At 45.2% G+C, this 19,776-nt stretch overlaps 4 protein-coding genes across 4 annotated transcripts; all 4 read right to left on the reverse strand.

Moving 5' to 3' along the window:
- Positions 1 to 152: 152 nt before the first annotated feature.
- On the reverse strand, positions 153 to 2,220 carry H6S33_007895 (uncharacterized protein; the record flags this gene model as incomplete). Its single annotated transcript, XM_044839258.1, has 6 exons — positions 153 to 1,258; positions 1,321 to 1,398; positions 1,462 to 1,595; positions 1,646 to 1,851; positions 1,912 to 2,079; positions 2,113 to 2,220. The coding sequence occupies 6 exons, from the start codon at positions 2,218 to 2,220 to the stop codon at positions 153 to 155; spliced, it is 1,800 nt and encodes a 599-aa protein (XP_044688768.1).
- Positions 2,221 to 2,617: 397 nt separating this feature from the next.
- Positions 2,618 to 2,938, reverse strand: H6S33_007896 (uncharacterized protein; the record flags this gene model as incomplete). The annotated part of the gene is made up of 1 exon (XM_044839259.1): positions 2,618 to 2,938. One exon carries the CDS (start codon positions 2,936 to 2,938, stop codon positions 2,618 to 2,620), a length of 321 nt encoding a protein of 106 aa, XP_044688769.1.
- A 2,603-nt stretch (positions 2,939 to 5,541) lies between these two features.
- On the reverse strand, positions 5,542 to 14,019 carry H6S33_007897 (uncharacterized protein; the record flags this gene model as incomplete). Its single annotated transcript, XM_044839261.1, has 4 exons — positions 5,542 to 7,424; positions 7,481 to 9,742; positions 9,808 to 13,132; positions 13,246 to 14,019. 4 exons carry the CDS (start codon positions 14,017 to 14,019, stop codon positions 5,542 to 5,544), a joined length of 8,244 nt encoding a protein of 2,747 aa, XP_044688770.1.
- A 2,674-nt stretch (positions 14,020 to 16,693) lies between these two features.
- On the reverse strand, positions 16,694 to 19,678 carry H6S33_007898 (uncharacterized protein; the record flags this gene model as incomplete). The annotated part of the gene is made up of 5 exons (XM_044839262.1): positions 16,694 to 17,377; positions 17,433 to 17,558; positions 17,637 to 17,675; positions 17,743 to 19,394; positions 19,483 to 19,678. 5 exons carry the CDS (start codon positions 19,676 to 19,678, stop codon positions 16,694 to 16,696), a joined length of 2,697 nt encoding a protein of 898 aa, XP_044688771.1.
- Positions 19,679 to 19,776: the final 98 nt, after the last annotated feature.

The following is a 19,776-nucleotide window of genomic DNA, read 5'->3' on the forward strand; positions in this document are numbered from 1 at the left end:
TAGGGAATATTTGGCCCGCGTTTATCTGGTATTTAACCACAGGTGCTCCTAAGATACCTCCAAGCGTAGAAACAAATTCCTTATAGACTACATTCTTTACCACTTCCGATCTAGTAAGCTTGGGAATATCCGCTGGTGCATACGGGTTGATATCAACGTATAACCCTAGACTGATGCAGCTTTTCGACTATCGCCTCGTGTCCTCCTCCAGCTGCCGCCTCTAACGCTGTGAGTCCACCACAGCAAGTGGAGGATGGTCCGTTGACATTAGACCTAGCCTGAAGAAACTTGTCTACCACCGCCGCGTGCCCTCCTCTAGCTGCCGCCTGTAATGCTGTGCGTCCATAAAAATCGGCAGGTGGTGCGTTGACATCAGCCCCAGCCTGAAGAAGTTTGTCTACTACCGCCTCGTGCCCTCCTCCAACTGCCGCCTGCAATGTTGTGCGCCCATCATTACGGGCAGGTGGTGCGTTGACATCAGCCCCAGCCTGAAGAAGCTTGCCGACCACCGCCTCGTGTCCTCCTTCAGCTGCCGCCTGTAATGCTGTGCGTCCATAAAAATCGGCAGGTGGTGCGTTGACATCAGCCCCAGCCTGAAGGAGTTTGTCTACCACCGCCGCGTGCCCTCCTCTAGCTACCGCCTGTAATGCTGTGCGCCCATCCTTATCGGCAGGTTGTGCGTTGACATCAGCCCCAGCAACGATAAGAAGGTCGAGCATTTTAGCATTTCCAATCCTTGCCACAATTTGCAGTGCTGTAAATCCACCTTCATCCCGTATATCAACACTAAAACCACGCTCCGACAGATGAACTGCCATCATCTCCATCCAGCCTTGATGACAAAATTCAAAGAGTGAAGGTAGGTGGGAGAATGGTTGTTCAATATTCGATATCAACTTTCGTTGGAGTAAATATTTCGCTATTTCGTTATACCCCATTTCATCGGCCCAGTATAGCAGCGATTGCTGACTGTTGGGTACACGGGGAACCCGCGCAGCCCGTTCACCTGAAAGACTGGACGACGCTAACTCCATGACTGAACCTCTGAACCCAATCTTCGAGGTGGCCGCAGAGAAACCCGTTTCCTTGTCCACCCGTCGCATGTCTTTGAGGAGCGACGCTACAATCTTATCATAACCTCTTTTGATGGCACAAAGAAGCACCATTGACTTTACGACGTCGCGACCGTGATCCACTCTGATGCAGTGGAGGACGTATTCGTCGGTTGCTTCCCACAATACACTCAGATATTGCGCATCTATAACTGATTGAGCATCACCGGTATTTATGAAGGGCCGGGAAAAAAGCCTCTCATCATACCTTCGTGGGTGGCAGATAAAATCTCCTGATCTCCGATTTTAATGATTTTCCCACAAGGTTCCGGGATATCACCTCCCACTGATGCCGCCCAGTAAACAAGTCTCATGTTACTGAAGATTGATCAAGAAGCATGGGCCCTACCCTGGAATTTTGCCAGAGTGGTCCAGCTCTGGTCTCTTATAATAACACTCGCTCGCTTGCTATTTTTCTTAGCAACGAACAGAATGACGGAGGACGTTGACACCGAGGCCTTGCTAGCCTGGTAGTATGCAAAACTAAAATTAGATTTAGTTACAATCTACACTCAAATATGTGCGTAAATTACCGTTGAAACAACACCTGCTCCTCTTCAGTTTCCCAACTGTGGTGTCCTTTTTCAGAAGGATTCGATTTCTCGTTCCGCTTAGAAGGTTGTAATGAAGCACCCTTCGCTTGCGTCTCCCAAATATTAAGATCACAAACTTGAATATCCTCAAATGTGGGTTTTTGAGGCTCTGAGCTATCCATATCCTCAAGTTGGTCTCTGATAGCCTAATCGAATCTTTTAGAGGAGAACTACCAGATCTATTACTTACTATGAAAGCGACTAACCTCTGCAAGCACCTCTGCATCGTATTGTATACTCGGATCGAGAAGGTTGAACTGTGGATGCTTTGCAATGACATCTATCAAAATCCACGATGCCTTAACAAGGTTTGTATAAGCTTGGTGAGAGACGTGCCCGTCGGACGAAAGGTCTGCGGCGAGGTCACTTTGAGACTGTTTAATAGTTAGTCCAGGCTTCGGACCAACCCACGGAGATACAATAATTGTGAGTTTACTTTCAGAAGCCACCACCTTCCCGCCTGAATCCATTCGTCTACCCAATAGCTGACCACCGTCGCTTTCCAACTTCAGCATTTTTCATCAGCTTCATACTGAGAAGGGTTTTCTTTAAAGCTTTATCGTTGACGGCCGATATTGACGGAGTTTCTGGGGATCCTTGAGTCTCAAATTTTTGGACAAGTTCATCAATGCGACTGAACCTTCTTTCAAGTTTCTGGGTTGATGATTCGATACTCTGCAATGAAGAACTTTTCAGGATTACTTAGCTATCATGCCTAGATACATAGGACGGGAGTCTTTACGACTTACTTTCCGCAGGAGGTTAAAAGTAAGTTTATAATACCGTTATGATAGACCAACTACAAGAAATAAGCAAGGTTACCAGGGGAATAATCTCTTGAATTACCTTGTTTCTTAATGCATCCAAATCCGAAGCATCAATAGACCATTTAAACTTTGCCCATAGCTGTTTTCAGACTTTTGAACGTGAAGACTCTCCCAACTTCTCATACTTCTTCGCATGTTTCTCAAGCTCCTTGAGTGTCACCTCCACCCGGCTCATCATTTCCTTCACCATAAGAATACGGTCTTCACCGGAGCGGGCTAGAGTCGAATTTGGATCTTGGGCTTCAAGCTCTAGGAGCTTGATCGATTGAGATAGTGTAGTAATCTCCTGAAGAAGTAACTGGAACTCCTGAGGAGCTCCCCTTGCGACGACATAGCAGTAACGATAGAGATTCCAGGCGAGCTGAGAAACGGCAAGAAAGTCGCCGACGCCGAAGCCGAAGGACATAGCTTCGATGATAAGCTTGCAAACAAGTTGTAAAGGGTAGATTTTTGTGTTGTGTTTGCTCAGAAAGGTTAGCGAAAGGCTGCGAGGCATACATAAATACTCAAGACAAGATACCTAGTAGAAGCGGGGTAGTTTTGCTGGTCCTGCATGCGACCAATAGGAAGCATGCCTTGATCAACTAATAGAAGCTGTCCGATTATCTGTGACCCGGTTAAATAATGAAGCAATACAGGATGTTTATGAAACAAAACACTTTCCCGATCTTTATAATTGATGAGAGATGCATCCATTCCCGGGTTGTTCATTCGGGTCTACGACCGAGTGACCTGCTGGTCCAGGAGGAGCTAAAGAAACGGGGAATTTTTTCAAATTAATCTTAATATAGACTGGTGAAAAAGACTGTTGCAGGGGTTTGATGCGCGCTTGAAAGACTATAAACAGCTTGTTTTGGTCTAAGGATTAGCTTTGTCTCGCTTTATGGCCCGGCGTTGGGTGCTAAACGAGTGACGACCTATGCGCCAAAACTATCGGTTCGTCCTACCACCCAGAGTGAAAACACAAATCTTGCCGGATAGAACTTTGTCGAGCAACATAGGGATGTTGCCTCAATTCTAGATGTTGGACAAAATAAAAAGTATATATCTACTATTATTCTAAGATCGGATTGGTCTGGCTCTGCATTTGGCTCGGCTCCAGATAATCGAAGGCTAATCACGAAAATAAACCCGTATTTTTGACCACCTTTAGAAGCGGCTGCGCCTTCTGTCAAGGCCCTGGAAATTTGGCAAGAACGATATGGTGCCGGTCTCGATAAACCTACAACCCGCGCCAATAGGAAAGAACCCCTAACCCTGGGTTTTAATGGTCACTTCCTCTTTCTAAATTCTCTGAATAGAGAGTTTAAGCCATCCGAGTTTTTGGCAACAACAAAAAAGATCGTCGGACAAAAAAGATCAGCGATCCAGGGTCAAAGGAGAAACTAACACAAGACTGGTAATTTTTTGCTGTTTGTATTGCTATATTAAGCAGTAGTAAGAGCCTCAAAACTACCAGTTTGGAAGTGAGCGACGAGGGTCGATCTTTTTTGCGCTGATCTTTTTTGTTCTTGCTAGAAATCTTTGGTGGCTTAAAAGTCTCTAGTGGTGGTAGTCCCAATGGTGGATGAGTGCAAAAGGCTTGAGCCTAACCCTGACTGTTACTACCCTAACCCTGATTTTAACCTCCCTAACCCCTTCTCTTGCTGTCTATGCTGGCCCCCTTATAACAGAGGAATTAGATCTGTATGAGAGATGTATTATTTGATAAGAGAGATAACGAGATCTGTTAGTAAAGCCACACCAAATTTGCTTTTTTTTGGTGGGTCAGCATTTTCGCGACAGCTTAAGGGATACAGCCTATTTCCTCAATTTTTTATTACTTGGTTGTTGGTACACTAGATAGATCTGGCGTGGGTGGCTTTTTCGTCCGCCAAAAGTGTAGGTTTATCGAGACTGGCACCATAGATACATATATTAGAATCCGAAAGTCCGGAGTCAAGAACGCAGTGTCTCGCCCCTTGAGCCTCATCTCGTGCTTATGCAAGTGGAACAGAATGTTCTCGCTTACGCAGGAACATCCCCCGCTTATCTGGGCCGAGAGCCTTGGCGATACTAGTGCGGGGTAATATGGCTTACAAGTACTGTCGTACACGGGGTATTGGCGGATACTGGGTCTTGGCGAATTGCAGGTAAAAGTTGGCTTGGCTGTTTCTTTTTTGCCCTGTCCGCCATCACCCAGTATCCGCCAATACCCCGTGAACGAGAGTACGAAAGAGGTAGGTGGGGTAGAAAGGACAACCTCATGATTGTAAGAGGGCACATCATTGCATCAGACAACACCTGACTCATGGTCATACCTACTCTCGTTTCTAGGTCGTTTATCACGTTCGGCACGCATAATGAATCCACCGTCAGAGATACCAGCTTCGATAGCCCTGAATGGCGAAGAGGGATGGAAATCTTAAATCTTAATTCTTGGAGAGTTGTTGCTCGTGCATCAGTATACTGTTGGTATGTAGGAATGTGCAGCATGATAACCGATTAACAATGTCACGACAGGTCTCACAGACATACTCAGATATATCCTCATATAGCTCGGATTCTCGAATACCAGCTCGATGGCGTGAACATCAATTTACAGGAAGAACTATTTGTACAATGAAGGGTTGAGATCTTGAGAGCTCAACGTGTTAAATTCTACAACTCGTGCGTTTAAATTCTTTGAATAAGCTGGGAGCATAAAAAGTGCTCACATAGATACATTCAAGGCCAAGAATAAACGACTTCCGAAAAAACGATGTAAGGAAAAGATAGGATGCAATCCAAGAGTTTGTAACAGTAAGAAAGACGGCGAGTGCCAGTGTTAATATTCAAGCCAAAAACCAAAGTTAGGAGGAAAACAGTGCAACGTTACTTCTACAACAATCAAGAACATGTGAAGAATAAAGACACCAAGTCATCCGTGTAAGAAACTATCTGTGAGGTTTGATTCAGCAAGTGAAGTAAAGGGCGGTGCGTCGGGTGTAACTTACAAAAACGAAACAACAGCATAGCGATCTTTTTGCTTTATCTTTTCACCAAAGTATAGTGCACTACAACCCAGATATCGCGAATACCATCACTCTTTTCAGGTTTGGTAAGGCTCAGGGTCCAGTTACCGAACGTACAATCGATCTCTCCTGAGCTGAAGCACTTCAGGCCCCTACCGGTTGGTCCTGTGAATGTAACATCTTTGTTGGTGGCTCCTGCAGTAACATTGATTTTCCACCTCGCAGCGTCGGTGATGTTTGAAGCTGTGAAAATGTGAATCTCCTTGACAGTGACTTTGTTCGAATATCTGTTTGCAAAGAACGGGAGGCTATTTTCTAGGTTTGCCATAGACATAGAAGATGTATCTAGGAAGGTCTTCCATTCAGCTGCAAAGTCCGCTCTGATATCAAAGAGAGCGAAAGCTCCTCCTTTAGTGGCCCTGATTCCCCCTAGGTACCAATCGACGTATTCACCAGCGATTTTCTTTAATGTGTTTCCTCCGTAGACAGAGGTGTAGCGAACATGTACAATCGCGTCTGGCACTTTGCGGTAGTCAAAGGCGCGGAAGTGCGGCGGGAGCTCAAGTCTCCATCTGCTAATTGCTCCAGCACCCTCAAATGGCAAGTATCGATCATCAAGAGAGGAGGCAGATTTAGCTACTCCGCCGTCGTTTAAGCCGCTACTAGTAGCGATATGGTCGATGGGGATGTCGTCGGTATAGAAGCTCTCCTTGTCTCCACCAGCAATTCCCTTCGCGTAGGAATCTCTATCTGTAGGAATCTTGGCACGATAACTATGCTTGATGAGCCGCATTGTGCAATTCACACTCAACATCGATGCCCCTGGTGGTTGCTTTGGCTGAGGATGAAATGTCAGAGAAACGGTCTTAATCCTTCGTTTGTAATGCCCAGGGAAGTCAATATCGAAGAGGGCCTCAGGAATATCGAACTCGCAGTTCCCAAGTTCTCTCAATTCAAGGAATGCTCTTGGGTAAAGTTGCTTCAAGGAGATATGCTTTGTTATTTCATAATCATAGCCACGATTCTCGTTGTAGGCCATCTCAAGTCGCTTTAAGCCTAGGTAGAGTTGTTCACCTGAGAATAGCCCGTCTTTGTTGGTATCCCACGTTCCTTGGATGAAGTTTGTAATCGAAGGACCGCGGCCGTGTTCAAAGTCAAAGGAGTTTGCAGGGCCGCGCTCGAACTGAAATAAACTTTCAGCCTTCTTGGCCAAATCGTATGTGAGGACATAGGTTTGATGGTACAGATCACGGAGTTGTTTCTCTCGCCATATGCATAGATCCTGATTCGTATACTTCGTTCTGAGAAATTGTTCCGAGCGTGCCATAAATTCAAGCTGTTTTTGCTGCATTTCAATGTCTCGATTCGTGATTTTAATGCGGATCTTCTGTTCTTCGATCTGACTGTCGATATGCTTGATTTCATAGCCCAATGAGTTTGCTTGTTGGATCCGATCTTGATATTGACGCAGTAAAGAGGATTTTCTAGCAGCGCCCATGGATTGCGATTGAACTAGTTCCATTTGTGCTGCCATCGCGCGTGCATATGCAGATGCGGCCTCGCCTAAGTTGAGAGAATCAAGTCTAACTTGTTGGCCCATTCCCTGTGGTATTTGCATAGCTGAAGTCGATATGACCGGGTGTCCAAGTAGTAGCGCAGAGGCTGTTTCGGTGATATTGCGCTTTTCGATGTACTCAGTCGCCTCTTCTGCCTTTCCCATCTCTGCTGCCTCGAAGGGGGTCAGTTTGTAAGCACTCTGTTGATTAATCCCCACGATAGGCGCAGTAAACTCCAGGAATTGCTCCTCCTCCTTCGGACAGCGTTTCTCGTTCTCTCCCAGAAGACGACAAAGATGTTCAAGCTGGGACACTGGACCTTTCCGAGCCTCTTGGAGTGAAACTGTAAGATACCTAGTCAGGTCGATTCCATCCAAAAAGGAAATATTGATAACGTACCCAAGGCCTTATTCGCCTCTTCGAGATTCAATTTCTTCATATCAAGTATCATAGCATTTATGCTGGTGGCATGCCCGGCCCTGATGAGGTTGTATGTCTCGGAGTCCTTTCTCGTCATTGCCTCGAGGAACGCGTTTCCCAGTGATTTGAGCTCTTGAACCATCTCAAAAGCCTTTTCAAGAATGTATCTGAATCGGTAATTGGGCATTGGAGTATTCAGACCTTGTAAGATGCTTTGAATACTGAGCCCTTGAGTGGTTGCTTGTAACAAAGCCAAAGTATCGACCTGTGGTTCGAGAAGATCAAACCTGCACATGGAAAGGCCTCTGATATTCTGGCAATGCCGAATCTTATATAGTCGGTCATCGATTTTGGAACGAAGGCTTCTGAGCTTGTCATTCTCTGGTACGGAAAAGTATAAAGAAACGTCGGCGTCAGGCAAAGTGGGGGCGGTAATGCTGTCGATAGTTTGAATGGTGGAGGTGTGGTGGGCGAACGGAAATGTGGTTTGGCAGTTCACGACGTCCGCATCTCTTTCTATACTTGATTTTCTGACAAGGGAGTTATATGTGCCCGGAGTCTTGCCTCTCTTTTGGGGCTTCTTTGGTTGAGGTCCAGATAGATGTGCTGCCAAAGTATAGTACTGGAAAGCCTGCGATATAGACTCGGACGTATTTTGGCGGAAGTATTGATCACCACAGTCGAGAAGAATATTGATATAGCTCATTACAAACCACTTCATATACGCCACTGGCCTGGATCGTGCGATCACATGAGGATGGAGCGGAGCATCTCTCAAGCCATTAATTTGCCCCTGCCCACCAGCTTTGCCAGGTGAGTTAGCCGTAAGACTATTTAAGAGTCTTCCGAGGACATTCTGTGCGGATATCTCTTTGAAAGGGGTCCACTTCCAGACGCAGCTTCTTTTCGGGTAATCGATCTCGGTGTGCCCCCCATCATCCTTTGTGCAATAGTCATTGCCATATTCTTCCAAATGGTGGCTCATAGGATCAAAGACATAGTGGGCAATCTTAAGCGCCTGCTCGTATTGGTGACAGCTCCTCAACTTGTCCATTAGGAGCATTGGTATGTGTAAGCCAAGCTCCCAGTTATATAGGGCATAAGGGGATTTAAGCTCGTGGTAATTAGGGTAGGTCATGCAGATGTCAAGACCGGGAGGCGTTCCAGAGTGCCCGAGTGCACTGTTCTTGAACCTAGCAACCTCCGAAGTAAAGCCACCGTAAAGATCGTCGAGCGTATTGGAAGTATTTGTATAACGGAGGATCTGACCAGAAAACTCATGGTAAAATGGTGTTTGGTAATCTGGTGCAGCTGAAAAGACGGCAGATGTGGGATTACGGCGGTCGTATTGGATGGTGGTAGGGGGCCTATCAACGAGATGAATGCAAGGTTGGGCACTCTTGGGGCATTGATGCATATTGTTAGGACATAAGTGCACATTGCTGATTGACGGATCTTCAGTGGAAACGCAGACAATGTCCTTGTCCACTATCGTACCGAACTCACGATGGATGCCGGGCTTGGAAGAGGTAAGAAGAGGCGAAGCTGTGGCAAATTCTTGCGAGAGGAGGTCTGTTGCCTCAACGGAATCGAATTGTCCTTTGCTCAAGCGGAACCAGGCAGTACGGCGCTTTTCAATCTGAGCAGTGAGATAAAGATCATCGTTGCAGAATGTGGTGATGAATACACATTCCCTCAGTGTTCCTACACCCCCGGGGCCAGATTGCGTGCGAAAGGCTTTAGAGGTTGTTTGCTTGGCTGTCCACCTGCCGTTTTGGTACTCAGTCCATCCAACCCTCAGCTCCCAGTACTCGTAATTCGTAGGTTCTTGCGAAGCATTCTCCATAGGTTGATCACCCATATACCTACCCAAGCCGGGAAGAGTCCCTCCCCCAATCTGTTTGACAAAGCGAGGAATAAATACGATCAGGCGTCCCATCCAGATGACCGGCTTAAGAAATGTTCCTCCATGATTTGCGGAGTTCATGTCGTTGTCCTCGTAATGAGGGATGTCAAGTTGCATCTTTTCCCACGGCTTCCAGATCCCCTCCATTGCGTTATAGGACCGATAATAATAGAAATAAGGTGCCCCGCGCGTTCTAGCAAAGATATGTACGATATTTGTTTCTGTATCAGAGCAAACAGACACAACGTGAAGGTTTGCCACCTCATCAAGTCTCGAAAGATATCGTTTCACTGCGTCTTGAATACTTCGTGGGTCCATATCACTTTGAATGATGTCTATCGATTTAGATACACATGATCAGCCTAGAAACTAAGCAACAACGGATAAAAGGGTGGCTCACCAGTTTCGAATTCCTGAAATATGGATGATTTATCATCCCGAAGTGAAGGTTCAATCCAGTTCTCTGGATACACGAATAGCTTCCGATTTGTCTCCCACGTATGATAAGATTTCATCCACTCCCATCTCTTTCTGTCCAACGTTCGAACCGGGACGCCAAATCCCTCCTCCTGTCCATACAAGCACCGCTGAACGAATAATTGCGCTGTGGAAATCGCTTGCTTAATCCTTGAAGTATCCAGACATGGTCCCATTTGGGGATCTATCAGAAAAAATGCGAAGAGAGAGTTGACATCGAAGATCCGCCATTTGATAATCTCCGGTTGGTTGAGGAGATATTCGATCAATGCATCCCGCTGATTAGAACGGAGCTGGTGTCGTAAGGGCTTGACTACTTCCTCCCAATCCTTCGCCGTGTAGCGCGCCTTGATGACCCATTGAACATTATGAGCGAGCTTACGAACTTGTTCGAAATCTCCTAATGGCTCGGCCCATGAAAACAGGCTATCCACATCGATTTTAACCTTCTGCGAAAGATCACAGGCTTTCTTCAACTTTATAAAACTCGACCAGCTTTTGAACGATCTCCGGTTATTCAATGAAAAATGGTCAAGGAGCTTTGTGACCGTGCTTTGTTTAACCCGCATCAGGCCTGATAATCTCTCCGTAAGTGTTCTATCTCCCGGCTGCGCTTCCTCATCATCGGGGTTCGATGCCCATCTAAAAAGGTGGATCAACTCTTGGCTAGGTGCATTAGGTAGCCCATTACGAAGTTCAAGGTAATTCGAAAGCTGCCTCCAGCTCTCGGACGTCAAACAGCCGTGCCGGAGGATAGGGGTATCGTGAGGATAATGTGCCATGAATTTGACCTCGTCCGTGGAAAGCCTGCACTTCTTGACAATCAAAGCAATCTTAGATAACTGAACGAAAATCGGAGTCAACCGCTCGTCGGCATATCGAGGGAGCAGAACGACACTCGGTAGTGGATGAAGCGGCGAGGGATCCGTCTTCCAGTGGAGTTTATAATCAGCATCATTAGTCACCCTAAGTGGATATGAGCGTCCGCCTTCAAGATATATCCGGTCAGCTAAAGGTAGTTCTGGATTGGTAAAGGATATCCTAATTTCGTCGACCTGGACAGCGCAATCCTTTTGAGCAGAGTTATCAAACGTGTACAACTCATCAGACCTTGGAACCAGATGTCCTTCGAAACCAGTTTGTTCTTGCGTCTCGCCAAATAACCGGATACTGCTGATGGCCGTGAGAGCGGAAACCTTCTCAGCACCTTCTCCATCTCCGGCGCCAGGCTCAACGCGTAAAACGTCGGTCAGCAGCATTCTCACCATTTCAGGCGGTAAATCAAGCTGTATTGAGATAGTAGAGATCACTAAACGCTCAATGAGTTTTTGCCTTAAATACGGGACGAATGATCTCAAGAAGTAGAAGTGTTTCGTCTTTAACATTGATTCTTTGGCATAGAAAGTATTTTTTTCCTCTTCATTGATAAAGCTCAGTGTGAGCCCCAACCAACTAGGCAATCTTCTCTCGACCCATTCGGCTGTTTTTCCACAAAGGAATTGATGGATTTCTTCGACTTGGGGGCTGTCGTAGAGCAGGGAGAGTTTTGCTGTGATATATTCCTTGGTAAACGAATCATGTTCTTCTTCTTTTATGTTCGGATGCATGGTTTGAATGACATCAATTCCTTCGAGAAGTAACTTTATTGCCCCTAGTATCTTCGGCTTTGACAGTCCAACTGGATCGATTGGGTCTTGGATATCTTTGATCACATAGATGAGATGCTCGAAAGAGATTCCCACACTGGCCATTCGTTTCCATTGTACTAAGAAGTGTAAAGTCTCGGAAGGGCTGTTAAGGAAGAATTTGTTCCCAAAGAGAGAAGATGTCTGCGCTTGCCATAAAGTATCTTGGTTAACGTGTAGGATCTGGGCCATCAGCTTCCAGCGGTAGAGATAACAAAAACTGTTAATCGAGACGATATCCTCCTGAGCGAATGTGGCTCCGGTGGGGAGCGTTTGGGAAATCAAGGAATCAAAATCGTCCTTCGAAAAACCCATTGACGACATGATGGTGGCTGCATGCGCCGAGAACTTTTCTGGCTTTGTAAAATAATTTCCTTGCTCATCGGGTTTGAACACTGGGTCGGTAAAGATAAAATTATGTGTGAGGAACAATTGAGTGTACAGGCTGGTCTCTCCCCTTGTTATTATGCAACCCCAGAAGAGTAGAAGCTTCGGGAGATCCAGCCCCGTCATAACAATGAGTTTTGAAACACAGACCAATTGATCTAACAGGTTTGTGGTAATCATCGGACTATTTATGGAGCCATCAGACTGCAGGTTTTGATTCCCACGTTCCTGCCGCGATAGCACAGAAATTGCCATATCTAGCTCCTCAATTTTCCACCCAAGCTTTGTTCGCAGCCGCACAAATTGTTGAATTCGCATAAGCTCCGTTGGATTCAATCGATCCCCGTTGAGGTGAGTGAGACGGGCGTGGCCTACATGCCACCCATCTGACATATGTGGATTGTCGAGTACAATAATCTTGTCGAATGCAGTATGGTTGGCTTTGACCCAGTCCTCGATTTGCGTCCGACTAAACTCGCCAGGTCTGCTAATCGAAGTAGATATAATCTGTTGAGTGACCATAAAGTTGATAAGAGATTTATATCGTACGATAGGGTCTTCGATATTAGCTCCCTTGTATTTGAGGAGGTCGCCGAGGGACAAAAATCCGAACCGGTTACTCTCTAGAATAGGAATCCCGCTCGATGGTACATGCGGGTTTACAAATTCGGTCTTCAAAAGATCGACCATATCCGAAGACTTTAGTCCGGCCCTTCTAAGAAACTCGGTGTTTATAACCTCAGGCCCTGTTTCTACCTGGAAAGCTTTGCTTTTTTTCTTGTAACCCCAGAGTTGCCACCACGCCTGTAGCCGGACGGGCGCCCCCGACTCCTCATTTGAATCAGATCCGTCATCCTCGATAGGATTGTACTTGTTGGATAGGTAATCCTCGCCCGTCAAGCAAATGTATTCTGATTCGGTAAGGCTCAGATATTCAGCGGTGACTGCTCGGCCTTGTGCAGCGGTATGTAACTCCTTTGTGCTTGCAATCTCCTTGTCCTTCTCCACAATTGTCCCGGCATGAAAAGCTCTCCGGAAGATGTCAAGGAGCTCATAGCGCGAGGTACCAACATGTTTGAGAAAAGTTCGGGTCTCATCCAGCGGCTGGTGATAGGGGAGTTTATTGAAAGGGCACATGGCCTCAGAAAGAATGGAATACGCGTGATCATTAATCTCCTATATATAGACTCATTATATTAGCTTGAGAATTATGTTATGCTAATAAAGATCAAAAGGTTAAGATGAAATCTAGAGAATGGATATTATATTGAGACATAGGATGGGCTTACCTGAAGTGGCACTGAAATTTCTCCACAAACTTTGCTCGGATTACGATAAGGGGGGACCGTGCCTTCCTTCGAGGTCAAGTTGAACTTGGGGTGCGAGTGATCCCATAGGTATACCACGAACGATTCCATGATCTCATTGACGAGATCTAGATAAGGGATGACTGTTTTGGTGTTTGTGCAGGTCAATTCGAGTTTCTTGAGATCAGGGCGGCGGGCAAGAAGGCATTGAAGGGCGGTGCCGTAAATATTCTCCTGCCCGGAGTATTTGAGCTCATTATCGAGATTATTACTTCGAAGAAATTGCAAAATCTCGACAAAATATGCCGCCGGAGATGTGAATGAGCCGCAGTCGTCGCATACATCGCGATCCATATCCTCAAATAAACGCTCTATGCCGAAGTCGGCCAATGTCTCTCCTGTCTCTTTCACCATTTGAACTCTCTCCCTAGTCGAGATAGATCCCTCAATCGCAGCCAGACCAGTTCCATGAACGGCTTCATACGATGTGATGACTCTGGTCTCGTAGGTACTAGTCGCATGGTCGTAGATCGCCATGGCATCCTTCTCGGGAATTCCATGCTGGACACGAACAACAAAGGTTGTGAGCGGTAAAGCGGTAATTGCTGCTGCAGAGGTAAAGCCATATTTCATCAAAATTGCCCCGTAGCTCGGGTGATATCCTCGTGCAAGTTCACTTGAGTTATCCGTACACTTCGATAGTCTGACAAGACGTCGAAATTTCTCGTACTGTTTCCTAGACGCACTATTCCACATGATTGTAGACAAGTGGATGTATAGCTGGCCGGTGGTTGGACTAGAGAGTTTTCATTATTGTCAGATCCCGCAATTTAAGACAGAATATAAATAAATACAAGAGAACCTACATATACAAGCAATAACTCTAAAAGACGCCCTCTAGATAGACAATTGAGGGGGTTAAAGTGGGTACGGTATATGGCTCGCGCGAGCAGAAATGTGTAGTACTATAGCTAGGAACAGGTCAGGGGTGTAATAGCTGGAATGCGCAGACCTTTTGGCCTAGTATCAGACGATGGTGAAGATCGGGGTTTATAAATTTATCAGCTCTCGAATGGACTTTGGGAATTGGAAAGGTTGTAAGTCAAGAGAGGCAATGAATTGTAAGTTCCAAACCACGCAGCTGATGCTTTAATGCGAAAGGTAGGAGACAACGCTTTTTATATCCAGAGATATTCTAGCTCTCGCGCGCACACAGTGAATTAAAGCTATTTTCTCGTGATAAACAATCAGATCGTGTGTAACCAACCCACAAAATGTACGAATTGAGGTAAATTAAAGGGCGCTTCCCGATGTATCATTCATCAACTCTACGGATCCTCTTCTTCTTGGAGCTATATCCGCCCATTCAAATCAATACTCATATTTGACGCTAGATCTATGACATTTGTAATAGCAGATACTATAGCTAACGAACTTTATCATCAGAATGATATTTCTTTCACTCCACGTCAAAATGAAATATTTAACTACTATTATATTGAAAGAAAGGCAGGACTCTCTTTCATCTTGAGTACTTACACCCTGTAACACATACTATACAAACAGAGAAATCGAGTGCAATAAGGTATTAAACTAATTGGGATGTTCATAATATCAATTCATGACTACCTGTAGACTCCCGACGTTTGCAGTGAACATGATCAGGACTGCATAGAAGCCAATTCTTGCGTGAGGCGCGCCCTTAATCTTGGTGATGTGTAGAACTGTCATGTTCCGAAGCATAACTACATGTAATTGATCAGAAGAATAGTGGATCGAAATAGGAATTTGACTATAATCATCTGATGCTTATACGAATTGTTGATATATCATACGTACCCTATGCATGCATCATGAGAAAACGTATTTCCTAACATATCAAATGCTACATATATGCACGCGCACGCCTACATGAATTGAAGTGGAAACATGTGAAGGATATCGATCTCGATATCGATACGCTACAGCATGTACTATACTTTGCGGAATTCCGTTTATCACTCTACGCAGTAGAGTATCATGGGACGTGCTCGAAGGGCGCGCAGAAATATTGTCTCATAGGTGACTTCTGGAACTGAATATTATGTACCAATTGCAATGCACTCGATCTAGGTTAGACCGACATCTCGATTCATTATGTTTCCCGATAGACAGCTTGGGCAGCTACTCGAGTATCTCCTTGTCAACCTGGATATACCATACTCCTCGCTAGTGCGCAGAGTAAGACATCGATCGTTAATTTGATTGCCCAATTAAGACACATATAGTAGCTTAGCTATAGACACTAGTGACATGTAGATCTGATCAGTCTAGCAACATATATCTATATCACGCGCACGGGATGTACATAATACATGCACTAGCGCTAGAGCGAAAAAATAGGTCTCCAATAAGGTGTAGAGTAGTTGACACGGGTTCTTACCTTAATATATTCATCGCCTTGCAATTGCAAATTTGACAATTTAATTTGTATCTACTCAAATAGAATCAGAGGGAGCTTGGGTTTCTCTATCTGTGACCATTAGGACTAAAGTATCACGGGCAATGTGACATGCCCTGAAAAAGATGTGGGGTAATATAATATCCATAAATTCGTGCATACATACATGTATGCATCATGTTAGCAAAACATTCGGTAGAGTACTAGGTAGTGCGCGCGCATGTACCAGCGCATGCGCAGCAGGTAACAGGGATTGCGTGTATACACTGGGGGGGGGGGGGGGGTACATGTAGGTACATTCAGAATACTCATGGTCACCGAAGTACATATTTATATGTTTAACCCTAAACATATAAACTGTTTAACACCTTAAACATATAAACTGTTTAAAAAGTGTTTGGAGAGTGTTTAAAAAGTGTTTACTTATATGTAAATACGTGCCTGTTTAAACTGTTTAACTTACACATAGAAGCTGTTTGAGATAAAGTGTTTAAAAAGTGTTTCGTGAATTAAAGTGTTTAATTTAAACATAAGAACTGTTTAAGTTAAAGTGTTTAGAATGTACGACTGTTGTGTCGGTAAAGTGTTTAACTTAAACATTCTTTATGTTTAGAATTGGATCACGTGAAATGTTTAAAATTTGTTTAATTATTGTTTAGCTACTAGTATTCTTCCTGTTCGCTTGTATTTGCGATACACTTCTAATCCCCCAATCCTTCCAAACCTGTTCGATAGCACACAAATATCGTGATATTTGGTTTTATAGGGCGAGGCCTTGGCAAAATATCGAATCTTTTGGTTTATAGTAAGTTTCATTTGTCCTGATCATGAGTGTCGAGGCGGGCTTTATATCTTACCTTTCTTGATTTCCGATCTTGCCATTCAATTCATTACATCGGGTACTTATGTAGATTAACACGTAGACTATTTGGTATATTAAACACGTATCCCAGGCCATGTATACGATATAAACACCATGTATAGCCCCACTTACCTATTCATATGCAGTGCCCCCTCCCCATTAGTGGCCATGATCGATGTCATGTATGCCGGTGGATTTGCCCGTTCAAACTCAATCCATTCGTTCTTCCAATCCTTCTTTGCAGATTTCAACTGGTTAGCCTCTCCAACGATCTTCTGGGTTTCTTCTGTATACAATATCCGCATACTTTTAGTAATTTTGCGCCCAGATCTGCGCTGGGAATTGTTAGGTATTTGACTATCTGTTATGCTGGCTTCTTCCGAGTTAACACTAGCACTGTCAATAGATTTTTCCTTCTCGTTTGGATCTATGTTGTTAACGTTATCCGGTGAAGCTGGCACTTCGACATGGCTAAGTGTTGATTTAGCAATAGTTGGGCTCTGGCTCCCGGATAGTTGAGAGTTTTTAAATTTGTCTGTTGTCATATTGGAGTTAGCGTTTTTCCTCGGACGACCCCTTCCTTTTTTTGCAACTGGCTGGTTATCGGCGATATCATCTGTCTCCTTTCTTTTCTTTGCGTTCTTCTCTTCCGCCACTCTCTTCTTATCCTCTGCAGCCTTTTTTTTCTTTTCTTCTGCAACTTTTTTCTTTTCTTCCGCAATCTTTTTTTTTCCAGCAGCTAGTTCTGCAGCTGTGTTCTTCTCCGTCTCCTTTGTCATGGTAGTTGTTAAATCCAGAACGTTGACTTTAACCTGAATACCTCGTGTGGTCAGTGCATGAAAGCGGGTATTTGTGTAGGAAAGTCACCTGTGATCCGTTTATATTCATCATTGCCATTGATCCATCTAGGCACGGCTGAATTTGCCCTCCGTCACGGTCCTTCTCCGCGGGTACCTTTTTCTGTCCTCCATTCACTAGGTCAGGTTTACTATACTATTAACCGCGCATGAATGTTAGTATATTGCATGAACTCTTTCCATCTTACCGTAATCTGGGATTTTAATGCCAGACCAGTTCAGAGTCATCATCTTCTTCTTCTATGAAAACACGCTAGGTATCCCACATATATAGATTAGCTATTTTCACCATGTAAGGGGTGCCCTATTGGTTTACATACCGACTCCTTAACGCATACTTCAGCCCCACAATGTGCAAACCGCCGAATCATATTTTCCATCTCTACCGCGTATGACAAAGGTTTCCATTCCTTGTCTCGACCCGTCCCCCCTCGCGCACGATAGAACAAAGCCTCTCCAGCCTCCAATGTAACCCGGCTATGTATTTCATGCTCGAATTCTTCCCAATCAATATCGTTCGCAAAGCGAAAGATTTTCTTACCCATAAAAACCTTGAAAATATCTTTTTCACCTGAAGACTCTCCCGCTGAAGTCTCTAAGGACGTTCTCTGGCTAATACCTGGTGGGAAGTTAGGCAGTAATGGCTTTCCCTTCTTGTATTTGAGTATGGGACTGATTAGGATGGGAGGGCTTGATAGATCTGCTAGTGGCTCTGTTGAGACTGCCGTATCGTGAGGTGAGTGTAATATAGTGGCCTTCTGTCGAGTTGACCTTATCACAGGAATACTCTTACCATTGCTCTTGCCCTTCGTGTTGAGTCTTTCGCCGTCATCCAAGTCATTTGAGATTGCAGTTGACAAACCAATATCCGGATCCCTGGACTCCATTCTCTGATCTCTTGCGGAGGGACGACTTGGTGCTCTTTTCTGGGGGGTGTCTGGTTCTATTGGGAGTTCCGGCTCTGATGGATAAGATGCATCGGGTGATGGGACTTCAATTCTCGCAGGTACTGTAGATTGATGACTTTTCACCCGAGCACCAGTAGCCGATTTTCCTGCAGTTGTGTTATCATCTCCGGACATTGGCGTTCTTTTCTTCCCGCGTAGTGTTCGACGATCAACTGGGCGGTTTGGGTCCGCCGGTGGGATAGACTCTGGATTTAAGGCACGATCGCGAGCACGGAAATTGCGTACCCGGTCCCAACACATTATACGGATTATATCTCTTACCACCTCCCGATTCCATCCCCATTCCTTGGGTGAAATTGCGTGGATCGTCTTGATAGAAGGGTACATCTTGGTCTCATATGGATATGACTTAAATGTGCAGTCCAGCCGCATCCCACGACCTAAGCACTCCTCCAACACCCATTGCCGGCGAGCTCTCAAAAGCTTGGAATCAGTCTTATTGGTTACTGGATCGACGACACCCATTTTGACGTAGAGTTGGTGTCGAAATTGGACGGTGTTGATTTTAGCATTCTCCGCTGCCGTCGGTTCTTCTGCGTCTGCTGACCCCCGATTGTCTTGCCTTGGTCTCCTGGATGTGGTCTGAGAGGAGGAGGGTTGCGCTGATGGGGGGGTTGATTGTGAAGCTGGATCATCCGCCTCGACGTTATCATTCCGTCTAGGGTGTCTTAATACCTTGTTGGCAGCGGAATGTTTGCTTTGTTGTTTTTTTGATATTTCCGAGTCGGGTGGAGAGGCTGGCGAACTTCTTTCATTTTTGGAGTGCTCAAAACGAACGGTTTGTATTGCTTTCTTCTTTTTCGCATTCCTCCTCTTATCTGAAATAACCAGGGCTCGAGAGCTTGGACTTGACTCGCTCCCATCCTGTTCACTCTCGGACTCATCGTTCCCGGCAGTGGTTCGCCTGCTGGATGAGGGTGTCCGAGTCTTTCCGTCATCTGAAGAGTTTCGACGGCGCCGCATGAGTGGCTCGCTATCTATAGGCTTAGATGTCATCGAAGCCACTGGATCGAGGGTTTCATTCATATCAGCCACAGCCACAGCCAACCACAAGCCAGATTAAGAGATTTAAAATGATCCTCGCGTACGTACCTGGCCTAACCCTCTCCGGACTACGGACACCTTCGCCCCGTGCTACTGAATCATCCCTTACACTTTCTCGATATCTCTGCGACATTGATTCGACCTCGCGGGCTAATCGTTCATCCACCGCACGTATCATTCTCGCCATATGCTCACGCTCGGCCTTGAGGGCTTCCACTCTTTTATCATCTCTGGCCGAAGACATGCTTTGAGGGTTTATCAGAGAAATACTAGGATATAAATAGATATGTAGATAGATGGTTAGATGAATCCGGAATGTATGATGAAATAGATGATAATGGG

Source organism: Morchella sextelata (genome assembly GCF_020137385.1).
Source record: "Morchella sextelata strain SCLS chromosome Unknown scls_24, whole genome shotgun sequence".
Lineage (NCBI taxonomy): Eukaryota > Fungi > Ascomycota > Pezizomycetes > Pezizales > Morchellaceae > Morchella > Morchella sextelata.